The sequence below is a fragment of the Myotis brandtii genome, unplaced genomic scaffold, assembly GCF_000412655.1.
Source record: "Myotis brandtii unplaced genomic scaffold, ASM41265v1 scaffold154, whole genome shotgun sequence".
NCBI classification, from domain to species: Eukaryota; Metazoa; Chordata; class Mammalia; order Chiroptera; family Vespertilionidae; genus Myotis; species Myotis brandtii.
The window spans coordinates 10592451-10605220 of NW_005355584.1; the positions used below are offsets into that span (position 1 = coordinate 10592451).

At 41.2% G+C, this 12770-nt stretch overlaps 1 protein-coding gene across 1 annotated transcript in view; it reads right to left on the bottom strand.

The window, feature by feature from the left end:
* Window positions 1-12770, bottom strand: part of COLEC12 (collectin sub-family member 12) — a 183256-nt gene that overhangs the window by 27582 nt on the left and 142904 nt on the right. The window contains exons 3-4 of the mRNA XM_005861610.2: window positions 8537-8659; window positions 942-1040 (exon numbers count right to left, since the gene is read on the bottom strand). Coding sequence (XP_005861672.1) covers window positions 942-1040; window positions 8537-8659 — 222 coding nt within the window. The remainder of the gene's footprint in view (window positions 1-941; window positions 1041-8536; window positions 8660-12770) is intronic.

The window sequence follows — 12770 nt, forward strand, 5'->3', positions numbered from 1 at the left end:
GTGGTTTAGATATGAAATCTGTGGTATACGCAGACTGCTCTACATTAGTAAAATCCACATATCTATTTTTAAAATTAAACGTATTGGGGTGACATTGGTAAATAAAATTATATGGGTCTCAAGTGTAAACCACAAATATATTAAAATTGGGTCCTGGGGAACTGGAAAGGGTGCTGAGACCAAGACTAACTTCTTTTTTCAAACAGGGAATGAGTATTTACCTGACTCTAGACCAGTGGTTCTCAACCTTCTTAATGCCGCGACCCTTTATTTAATACAGTTCCTCATGTTGTGGTGACCCCCAATTTCATTATTACAAATTGAACATAATTAAAGCATAGTGATTAATCACAAAAACAATATGTAATTATATATGTGCTTTCCGATGGTCTTAGGCGACCCCTGTGAAAGGGTCGTTCAACCCCCCAAAGGGGTCGCGACCCACAGGTTGAGAACCACTGCTCCAGACCATCAGGCAGGGTGTCAGAAGGGAATAACCTAATGTTTGTTAAAGTCACCAAAATCTCTTTTTTAAAAATGAAAACAAAAATCAAAGGATACAATAGGTTAGAATCATTTATTTTAAAAATCAATCCCTATAATTCTTCAATGCAGAGATTCTTCTATGATTCAAATAGGAATTTACTGAGCATTTTGTAAATGAGCTTTGTATTTGTGGTTCTTTCTGATCAGGATTGGCCTTCAGATATTTTGGGCACATAATAGTGTTCTTTGGGGGATTCAACTCCAAAATTGGTCCTTATTTTTAAAATTAAAAGTCTGAATTAAATCATGAGGAAAGATTCAACACACAACACAAAAATTTCATGTCCTTTCGGGTGAATGTGAGTTTATAGTAGCATCATTCTAAAAAGCTGTAGTAATTTATACAAAGTAGAGTCAGGGGATTTGACTTTGTGGTTCACTCTCAAACAGATTACCTAATTTTTTCAGGTCGCTTTCCACTGCTGTGAGCTTGTCATCATAGGTTTGGCGAGATGTCTCCATGCCTCCTGTAACATTGTCCATTTTCTCTACAACTAAGATTTGGAAATCAATTCATTAGTACACATATCTGCTTAAATTTTATTTTTCAGTTTCGACAAGAGCATTTCATTACAGAATAAAGAAAACAGACTGAAACAAAGAGTATAAATGAAATCAAATACTGTATGTGGAAAAAGCCATTCTTTCAGAAAAATAAGTCAGTTACTTATCTTAAAACCCAGTGGCAATTTACTGGTATGCCTGAGAATTGTATGATTTTAATTCTTCTCATGCTTTGGTATTGCTGTAGTAGTTTTAGAAGTTGTTTGAAACTGATTTGTAAATTTTTATGTATTATACAAGTCCTCTACCTGGATTGTTTCATATATAGATGGTCTCTGACTCTATGATGGTGCAAAAATGGTATGCACTCAGTAGAAACTGTACTTAGAATTTTTGGTCTTTCCTGGGCCAGCAATATGTGATAAGATATCTCATGATACTGCTATAGCTCCCAGCCAGCCATGAAATCTCCAGGGTAAACAACCAATACTGCACAGTGTATTCATTGTGCTAGAGGATTTTGCCCAAGTGTAAGCTGATGTAAGTGGTCTGAGCAGGTGTAAAGTAGGTAAGGCGTATTAAATGCATTTCCAACTTTTGATGGGCTTATCCGGATGTAACTTGATCTTCATAAGTCGAGGAGCACCTTTAATTTCCATAACACTGGGATCATTACTCATCATACTCCCAACCACCTCTGGCAGGTAGGACTCAAGTAGTAGGAGATTTCATGGCAAAGAACACCTAGCTCATTTATATACAAAGTCTTTATAGACGAGATGCAAAATTCAGAGTTTTTGCCACTTTCTGTCTTGAGTTCCACCACTGAGACCTGAAAATCTGCTTCCCTTTAGTGACGAGTGAATCTGTACTTTATCAAATTCCCATTTAGATGCCCAAGTTTACAAAGAAGACCTTTTAAAAAGCATTCTCTTCATGACACATGATAGGGAGTTATTGATGCAGTGTTAAATAAAAGCTCCTGTTATTATTCTTTCTCAGGAAGCAGTAACTCTCTACGGTTATGAATACAAGTTTATCTTTCTGTAACGTCTAATAAGAAAGGATTTCTCTGTAAGGGACACTTGTGAGATCCAACATCTAGCAAGTTAAGATGAAGTCCACCCTTCTTGCCCTCAATAGCTTTTTAAAATAACAACTTTAGCCCTAGCCGGTTTGCTCAGTGGATAGAGCGTCGGCCTGCGGACTGAAGGGTCCCAGGTTCGATTCCGGCCAAGGGCACATGCCTGGGTTGCGGGCTCAATCCCCAGTAGGGGGCATGCAGGAGGCAGCCGATCAATGATTCTCATCATTGATGTTTCTATCTTTCTATCCCTCTCCCTTCCTCTCTAAAACCAATAAAAATGTATTTAAAAAAAACTTTATTTTTTTAAGCATGACTATCCTTTGTATATTAATTGTGAGCCAATGGGTCTAGTTCAGGGGTGGGCAAACTTTTTGACTCGAAGGCCACAATGGGTTCTTAAACTGGACCGGAGGGCCGGAACAAAAGCATGGATGGAGTGTTTGTGTGAACTAATATAAATTCAAAGTAAACATCATTACATAAAAGGGTACGGTCTTTTTTTTTTTTTAGTTTTATTCATTTCAAACGGACCGGATCCGGCCTGCGGGCCGTAGTTTGCCCACGGCTGGTCTAGTTCATTTTATTCATCAAGTTTCCACCCACACGTGATTGTGTGAGAGGATTCTCTTGGTGTCTATCAGAAAGTAGAAGTACAGTCCCATGTGTCTGAATGACCTAACGTGAAGCGGCTCCCTGGCTCCTGGCACCTTCCCTGGAGAAGCCTGGTGAGCTGTCCCTTAAGCTTCTACAGTCTGGCCATGATGACATGTGTACACTGCACCAAAATGCTCTTTCTCACCCTAGCCTTCCCACGTGTCCTTCTTTCCACCTAGAATGTTCTTCCCTGGCCTCTTCACCAAGCTAAGACCTACTTGCTCTTCAAGACTCAGCTCACTGCCTGTGGGAGAGCTCTGCTGAATTTTCTTGGCCAGCAGTCCCTTGTTTATTACAGAACTTACTTGACTGTGTTGTCCTGGCTTGTTTACTGCAAGATCCTTTAAGGCAGGAACATTTGTATTCAGTTTTATCTCCAGCTCTTAGCTCAATGTGCGGTACTTATAGGTGTCCAACTCATATTTACTTATGCCATTTATTTAAATAAATGAGTTTCTGCCTGCTGACTGCTGAGGCCTGTGAAAAACCCGCTGAGCTGGAGGTCATGCAAACAAATGTACAAACCACCCAAACCCGGAAAGCCTCAGCACTGGCAATGAGTATGACATCTAGTTGAATAATTATTGTTTTTTTAAATGACTATATGGACAGAGAGGTATAGTTATGATAATCTGCACCTTAGGGTTGCCTGATGGGCATCCATACTCCTAATCCCTGGAAACTCTGAACAACAAAATGTTTCCTCTGCATTTTAGCAAAGCTAAACTGTTAAAAAATAAAATAGGGAATGTTTATAAGTTTAGGTTCAGTTCTGATCCTCAAATCAAAACATATGCCTCCGTCTGTCCTCAAACCACACACAGGATCTTAAGTCCTGCCCTTTTTTCCTGGAAGCCAAAGAAACCTCTAAATATGCTGACAGGCAGTCATTTTCTAGCCTCTCCAATTTTACTTCCATTTTAGTTTTAAGAAACACAGAACTGTCACAGACAGATAATGCAGACTTCCGTAGCATAAAAATATATATTCATTAAAAACAAAACCTGTTAATTTTCTCTTCGGTGCAGCAAGGAAGTGACTTGCCCTGCACACAAGTGCTAATGAACTGGTTCCATGCACTGGGGCATGTGCCTATGTTTAAAAACAGGATCTGGGTATAAAGCTCCTACAAACTCTGGAGTTGCAAAGCTGGCAGCTTGCTTCTGCATAAAAATACTATGCTGATGGAGATCCAGAACCAACACTTGCTGCCACAGCACACAGCATTTTCGTCGGTTTTTACTCCCAACTTAGTAGCACAAAGTCTAAGAATGGCAGAGCCATCCTTTCTCACCCTAGAAACTCCGAGTCTAGAGCTGTAGACCTCAGCTTGTAGACTGTTCTCATAGGAGGAAAACAAACATGAAGCATAGAAGGGTTACCAGCAGTCTGATTTTTCATGGGCTCCCCTTTATGGGAGATTGTTTCTTGACAGAGAATTTTTCTTCAGATCATCAGGCCTTTAGTGTTATAGCTGGAGAGTTGTCCTTCTTCAAGTACCCAAAGCCTAATTCTCTAGGATAATCTGACAATAATACCTTTTCTACAAAAGGATTATAGTATCATCCTTTGGCTTGGGCCACTAACCTCCTTTTCCCTTGTCTTGATTTCACCCATCTTTTAAGGTCCACTCCAAATCTTGTCACCCCATTGTGCTAAGCCTTCCCTGGTTATTTGATTCCATACCACACCAATTGATTTTTTTTTATCTGAATGGCAATAATAACAGCCTCCATTTACTGAGTGTCTATCCTTTGCAAGATGCACTGCACCATCTCTGCAGTTAATCCACAACTTCTATTTTACAGATGAAGAAACTGAGGCTCAGATATATTCAGTGACTTGCCCAGAGTCACACAGCGAGTAAGTGACTAAGTGGCTAGGAGATCTAACTCCACAATCCCTGCTTTCTCTGTAAGTCCACATTGCCTCTGATTTAGTATTTCTTTTCCCTAAATATGGTTTTCTCCAAGAAAAATCCCTGGAAGGGAAAGATTATGTCTTGTTTGTCTTCTCTTTATAGTCATCATCCTCAGATGTTTACTAAGCATCGCTATGTATGTGACATAGTGTAGACAGTGAGAATACAAGCTCATGGCCCAGTCTGAGGACAGGGAACAAGACCAGAGCACAGCTCCTGCCTGGTGCTCATGAGAGTCTACACCAAACTGACTGTGGTACTGAGGGGAAACCCCCTCCCACCCCCCACACTGGTACCTGTGACTTCCCAGTAATACCAACTACACTTCCTGGAATGCAATTAAGACATTGCTATTTTGAACACTATTTCAGTTTCATTACAAAAATAAAGAAAATCTGGTTGTAGGTTATTATCCTAGACTCTAACAACAGGTACAGTGTGCACATTTGATGCACATTTTGAAAGTCTACTTTGTCACTGCTACTTGGGCAGCGCTTAGCAAGGTAGACATTCTACAATAGGAATGTTGAATTAAAGGAGAGCCTTACTGAGAGAGACTCAGATTTCTGTCCTCTTTCTTTATCTCATTGTTACCTTCAGATGGATGCCTTCTGGGCAGGACAAATGAATAGGATTCAGGGAATGTTCTGAAAGAAACATGACCTATGAACTTAAGAGCTGGCTTCTGCCACAGAAGCTCCATTGATGGGTGATAGAAAGCCCAGGGCAGAGGACCATGCTGTAACCGTCCAAGAACTTGCTTTCTGGAAAGCAGCTGACGAGCCTCATGGTCACAGTCACTGTGCAGACCTGTCTGGGTGACTCAGCAGTCCTCTGACTGGCTCAGCAGATTCTCTAGAAGGAACTTAAGTGACGTCCTAACTGGCAGCTGTGTAAGTGACATACAGAAGAAGTAAAGAACATTTTGAGGAAACCATGGAGTTGCCTTTGCTAACTCTGACAAATAAGGAGTTTCTATTTTCTTTCTTTTCAAATCCTCCTTCAGAGAAATATCTGCTTTCACTGAATATTTTTTCTTTCTTTCTTTTTAAAAAAAATGAGTTTCTCTAGACTTCAAAGGGAGATCTGTGAAAGGAAAACCAAGTCTTATCTTTCTGCCTTTTATAGTGTGGAGTCACCAGCATCTTATCAGCAAGAAAGAGGATTCACTGTACAAGAGAAAACACATCTGGAAAATATCAACATTTTAGTTCATCAAGGCTGTGCTTGGAAACCAGAATCGCATGCTGTTTTATCTTATTTTTGTCAGTAGAGGCCTGAGGGATAAGGGCCTTGAAGGAGGTAAAAGACCAGCCAGACGGTGGTCACTTTGCCTCCACTTCTCTCGCTCCCTCAGTCTCTTCCCCCTTCATCCTGGTCAGACCACAGCCTCCAGAGCAGGCCAAGCCAGTCTCCAGGGTTTCAGGTTTCTAGGTAGGGCTTCAAATTGCCGCAATTCCCTAAGAGCAGACTGGCTTAGAGGTCCTTGGGCATTGACTGATTGCCTTAACAGAAGTCAGCTCTGCTCCACAATTCATTCACCGTCCATGCTCTCATTAATTCATTCAGTAAACTTTATCTGGTTCCTATGAAGTACCATGAGGCTAGGTGCTGGTGGGAGATATATCAAATAAAAGATAGTCTCTTTTCTTCATGGAACTTACAGTTTGGGTGGCAAGACAGACAAGCCCACTGGCCATTATGATACAGTGTGGCAGGGGCTAAAGTAAATAAAAGATGCTATAGGAACAAACAGGAGGGCACCTAACTCAGCCCTCAGGGGCTTCTCGCAGGATGTGTGAGACATGAAGGGGAGGAAGGAGCCATTTAGGTGGAGAGCAGAGAAAAGGTTTTCCAGGCAAATGGACCAACACACAAAGCAAACCAGAGCTGACAAGGGCTTTCCAATGTTATAATGCAGAAAATACGTGTGCTTTAAAAAGAAAAGAGAAAAAGAAGAAAGCCTCTCCTTTGGATCTTCCTATGTAATTCTGAAGGCATAAAGACCCTAGACCGTATTTCCTTGCAGAAGTAAAAATTACAAAATATCATATGGTGACAAGCTCTTCAAACCTTTCTCATCTCCCTTTCAAGCAGAAAATGTTTACTTTCATATCACACAGTACTGAGCCCTAAAGATATTTATTAAATGGCTGTTTGATTCCAAATTCCTCCTTTATCTGGGTTTGCTGGCAAAAGTCATGGAGAAGTGAGGAATAAATAACCTAGTAAGGAGGACAGTCTGAATTACTTAGGACATAAAAACCCTCCTGTCCCCCGTCTTGGTCTCCTCCTTCACCTCATCCAGCCCTTGCACTTAATCACTTGGTTAATCCTAGGGTAGAGTAACTCATCACAAATGGATACAATGACCTGGTGATTTTCCAAACTGCCATTGCTCAAATTCATCAGTCAACATACCACAGGAAGCACCCAACTTTTCCATGAATATGTCCCTAGAGGTGGGGACTTCTGACTACACTAAGTATTTTTAACATATTGTACCATATTAATGGCTACAGCTGTATAAATGCAGTCATAAAGAAAGAAGGAACAGAGAAATACAGCCACTTATCTATTGGGACTGACTATAGGACAGGTGGTTTAATTACATCACCTTTGCTCATCTCAGTCACCTTAAAAGGTGGCATTATAATTGCCGGTTTACATATAAGAAATCGGAAACTCTAAGAGGTTACGATTCATACCCAGGTTACACAGCTATGCAGAGGACTTAGCATTATGCTTGGCACGACAGTCAGCATTCATAAACACTCATAATTGTATCACAAATGGCAAAATCAATAATTGATCTAGGACCAAAACCCATTCTCCTTCCAATACACTGTTTTCTCAGGAAACCACTAAACACTGGTAGAGAGGTGGGAGGAGTACAAATTGGAGAGAGTTTACATTGAATCTTTCTCTTCCTAGGCCAAGTCTACAGGCCAAGGAAATGAGAGGGAATGTGTGGATTCTCCACTGTTAACCTGTCACTCCTGAGGGAAGGCTGAGATGGTGGATGAGTGAAGGTTTTGAAGATCAGCAGACCCCATATCTGTCTCACGTGTCTTTGACGGGAAGGCTTCCATGGCTGTTTTCTATAAAAGCATTTATGTACTTCGTGGTTCTGTATCATGACACCTTCTACCTGTGGTGTCTGGACTGGGTATGGGGTTTGGGAAGGGGAAACCCACTTTGTCTGCAGGTCTGGAGGATTCAAGCAAAAAGCCTCCAGTGACCTTAAATCAGGCACATTGAAAGACTGCCTAACGTCCCATAAAGTATAATTGAGGGGTGGCTGTCTCAGTGTTTAATTTCTACAGGGCAGGATTTTTATGGCGCTATACAAACAACAGTGACCACAGTAAATGTGCTGAGGAGAGAAAAGGGGAATTAGTTGGCCAGTCCCTGGGTGAAATAAGTCATATCTCTGGAGATCTTGTGTTTGGCTTCTCCTCTTCAATATAGTTTTCCTGTGTGCTGACTCCAGAGTTCCCACAGGATTCAGAGATAAGATGAAACTGATAGAGGAAGAGGGAGTAGCTGGAAATAGGTAGGAAAAAACAACAAAGAGGAAAAATCTTTATAATTCAGAGAGGGACATCATTGTTATTGCTAAAATGAGTCAAAAGGAATTACTACTGTCTCCTTCCAGATCCCACAGCTACAAGAAGCTGAAGACACACAGGAGGAACTTAGGATGTTGCTTAGTTTTGCATCTGAGTTGTACTCATGAAATACTTCATACTGGTAAACATGGGTTTTTATCATATTAATGAAGGAAAACTTACTATTTGGAAGAAAAAGGAAAGAATACTTACCTTTGTATCCCAGAATGGCCACTGTGATTGTTAGCAAGGCACACAAAATGTATAATAATATGATAGAAAACTTCAGTGCCCAGTTGTTTTTACATTTGGTACATTGTGTTCCTTCCTGAATACCTGTAAGAGAAGTCAAATTTTAATAATAATGGCCAAAAACATCATTTAGAAAAGTATCTTTGTGCATTCTGGTTTAAATATTATGATTAAAAATAATTTTTTACATATGCCTTACTACAGGATGAGTGGTATTTTAAAATTAAATATACCTCTTTAGCACTACAAGCACTTTAAATATTACCATGCTGTTATAACTGTTTTTAATATGACTTGAAAATAACACATAACTTTGTCTCATAGAATAGTTTTGAACCAAATTCCACTCTGATAATTATGATTATAATTTCTCTACATGACAAAAGATTTAAAATACCCAAATACCTATAGCAATTCAAACTCAACCAACCAAAAAAAAAAAAAGTGACTTGTCTTCTGAAGATGTTTGTTTCAGTGGTACGCTAGAACTAGTTGCTACTGGTTTGCTCTTGCTAAATTTTTAGGAATTTGAGGAGCTGACTGTTAAACTCTTGGTAGCTTGAAATCAGTCTTGGAGGGAGTATTTACACCATGGAAATTGGCAAGCACTACAAATTATGATCCCACTCCTGCCCTTGAACTGGTGTACTATCATGCCACTAGCTCTAAAGGTACTATAACCTATAACAGAAAAATAGGTAATTTTAAGATTAAAATGCTCAATATATAACCATTTTTATATATTACACATATACAGTAAACAGACACAGACCCTTATGTAAGTTATCACAGTTATTTAAATATGAATTATGAAATAACTAGAAAAAGATCTTTTTGATGAGAAGAGGTAAATTTTGACTGCTCACAGTTCAACTTTTTGAAAAATATTCTAATCTAAATGAGAAACCATCATCACTTCTGCAAGTGACTCCAGAAACCCATAACAGGGAACTTTCCATCGGATTGATTAGAAACACAGAAGACAAGGACTGTGGACATTTTAATGTGAAAATCACATTGTAAGGAGCACCAGCAGATTCCTTCTTTCCCCGACCTGTTTTCCTATGTGTCTACTAACAGCGTCCCCCAGGAGCAACCGCACATAAAGGGCTCGTCTTCTATAACTGTGCTCAGTAACTTTTGATAGATAGGTCGTGAAGATTAAGCCACAACCGAAGTTTCTCTCCTTGGGTTTGTAATTTTACCCATAGTGCCCTGCTTCAGTGAAAAGAGTTCTTCAGCTGTGTTTAATGCAAAATGATGAGAGAAACAGCATAGAACAATGATTCAAATTTAACTTTCAGGGTTTAACCAATCCCGCCGTTGTTCTGGGCCAGAGACCCAACAGGAAGGGGGGGGGGGTGATCAATCTGTCCCAGGACTCAGAGCAGTGACTCTCAAACTTGGGTGCATCAGACTCACGTGAGCAGTTCGTTAAAACACAGCATTTCTAATGCAGGAGTCTGAGAAGGCACCTGAGAATCTGGACTTCTAACACGTTCCCAGGGGATGCTGATACTGCTGGCCTGAGGACCGTACTGTAGGACAGTGCTTCTCAATCAAACCGTAGGTGCTTATGAATCCCGCTGTTCCAATGCAGGCCTGATTCAGCAGGTCTGAGGTAGGAGGTAAGATTCTACATAAGATCCAGGTGATGCCTGGTTAGAGAAACACACTTCGAAGAGCAAAGGTCTAGTTTAGAAGATGACCACGCTGGATCAACCTTTGGTTAACCAATTCCTTGAAGGTGAAGCTGTAAAATCAGACTCATTGTTCAAACAGATCTAGAGTAAATCAGTTTCTTTGCATCGCAGTTTTCCCATTTCTTTTACATATTTTCCTTTCCATCCTCTTTTAATTGCCACCTGGAGGTCTCAGCACCACCTCTCATGTCCAAAACCAACCTTGGTACTAGCCCTGCAAAACCATATCTCAAACTTTCACCTAACTTTCTTATTTCCATCCATTCTAAAAACTACTAATCTCTTATCCCTCCCGGTGCTTAAACTCAAAGATACCCTAAAGTCTTCTCTTTTACTTAATCTCTAATTCAGTCAGTCACTGGGCCCTGCTAATCTTTCTGTGGGATATTTTTATCATGATCATCTCATCTACAGCTAACTGATGTTCACTCACTGCTTACATTGTATCAGGTACTTGACATACAGTGTCTTTAATCCACATAATAACCCTTCAAGGAGGAATGGTAGTGAGGGCTGAAATAACATCCATAGACATTACAGCCAGGATTCAAACCTGGGTCTGACTCCAAAAGCCATGACCTCTCCACTACACTATGGTGCCTCTCTCTGGTCAGTCTTTCCTCTCCATTTCCACTGCCACCATCCTAGGGTGAGATTCTTCCATCTCAGCAGAAGCTTCCCCTCTCACTCCCACTGGAATCAGCCTCACCTGTACTGAAATACCGCTATCCCCATGACAATGCTGAAAAGAAAACAACAACAAAAACTTTCAACAGCTTATCCTGCACTAAAGGATGAATACACACACACCCATCAGCTCTTAGGCTCTTCCTAACCTGGCAGTTTAAAATGAAACCGACTCCTCACATCCAGTTAGAGCGAATATATTTTTGGAATTGGGGGAGGGAGAAGTACAGGTAGACCCATGAACATACCACATTACATGTTCAGAAACAATAAACTTGCTTCAGTAGCAACTATAAAACCCAGAAGGATATCAGACACGGATGCCACGGGAGTGTGAAAAGGCTGGGAGGTAATTTTATGGTTGACGGGGGTGTTTCATTCCTTTTGGATTTTAGGACCATGGTGGGTTCTTTACGCCTCTCCAGGGCTATTTCTTATGTTCTATCAGAAGAACCTCAGGAGAGCCGAAACCGGTTTGGCTCAGTGGATAGAGCGTCGGCCTGCGAACCGAAAGGTCCCGGGTTCGATTCCGGTCAAGGGCATGTACCTTGATTGCAGGCACATCCCCAGTGGGAGATGTGCAGGAGGCAGCTAATCGATGTTTCTAACTCTCTATCTCTCTCCCTTCCTCTCTGTAAAAAATCAATAAAATATATTTAAAAAAAATAAAAGCTTTAAAAAAAAAAAAAAAAAGAACCTCAGGAGATTTAATCAGAGCAGAGATTATGGTAGAGAATAAGGTCTGGGACCAGAAGGTTGCTTCGAGGGCATCTGGTTAAGCGACATTGTGTTACTGATGGGGAAAGTGAGGCCGGTGAGGTACACCAGAATCAGAAGCTACCCCCAATGCAGGGGTGTCCTCCTCTCTCCTGGCCGTGTGCGCTCACTCTGTGTTCCACTGGACGTCTTGTACACGCGGCAGTGTGCGCACATCCACTCCCAGCCAGCTGTCACTGCTTCACATTCTGAAGAACAGTCACTTCCTCACAATGTGCACTTCGCATTGCTGACTGTATCAGCATTTAATCAATATCAGATGGCACCATCTGACCTCCCTTTCCACTTGACACACTTTTTCTGTCTTGTTTTTTCTCCCCCCTCCCAGACTTATTTTTAATAAGAATTCTGTTTTATCTTTCCCTCTCTGCCCTCCGCTGGGGCGATGTAGGAATGCCTACTACAAAGAGACCCTGCTGGCTCAAGTAGCTGGGGGACTCCTCCTCCTTGAACCTAGATGGTCACAAAAAAACATTCAAGAGAGATATCCCCCTGTTAGCAGCCTTTGTAGTGTTTGTTTTCTTAGCATTACTTTCCAGAGACTGGGGACTCTGTTGCCGTTGGAGGGGGTGGGGTAGGAAGGGCAAGGGAAAGGATCTGCAGAGTACTGCGGATAAGATTCTAGTGCAGGAAGTGAAGCAGTTTTGCCCCTTACCACCAAGAGATCTAGGTTATAAAAAAAACCTGGCCCAAACAGCACATTTGTAATTCAGCAGGCCACAGGCAGAATGTGCCTGAAGGTTCCATGCCTTTCCACTGGTTATCCCTCTTGAACTACCTCCCATTGAACTTAATTCTTGGCTCACATTCTGAATGTATTTTCCCGTGTCCAAGTCTTTATTATACAAAAAAAGTTCGGGGCCAAGTGAAGCCAAAATCACTCTGGTTAACTCCTTGTGTGTTCTACGGAAGTCCAGAATAGCTGACAATACGGTCCCCAGTGCCCAAACTCAAAGTCCCCTGTGTGGCCCTGTGGCCCTGTTTCTAGCCCAGGTTTAGAGTAAGAAGACTGGTGGTGGTAGCGCATA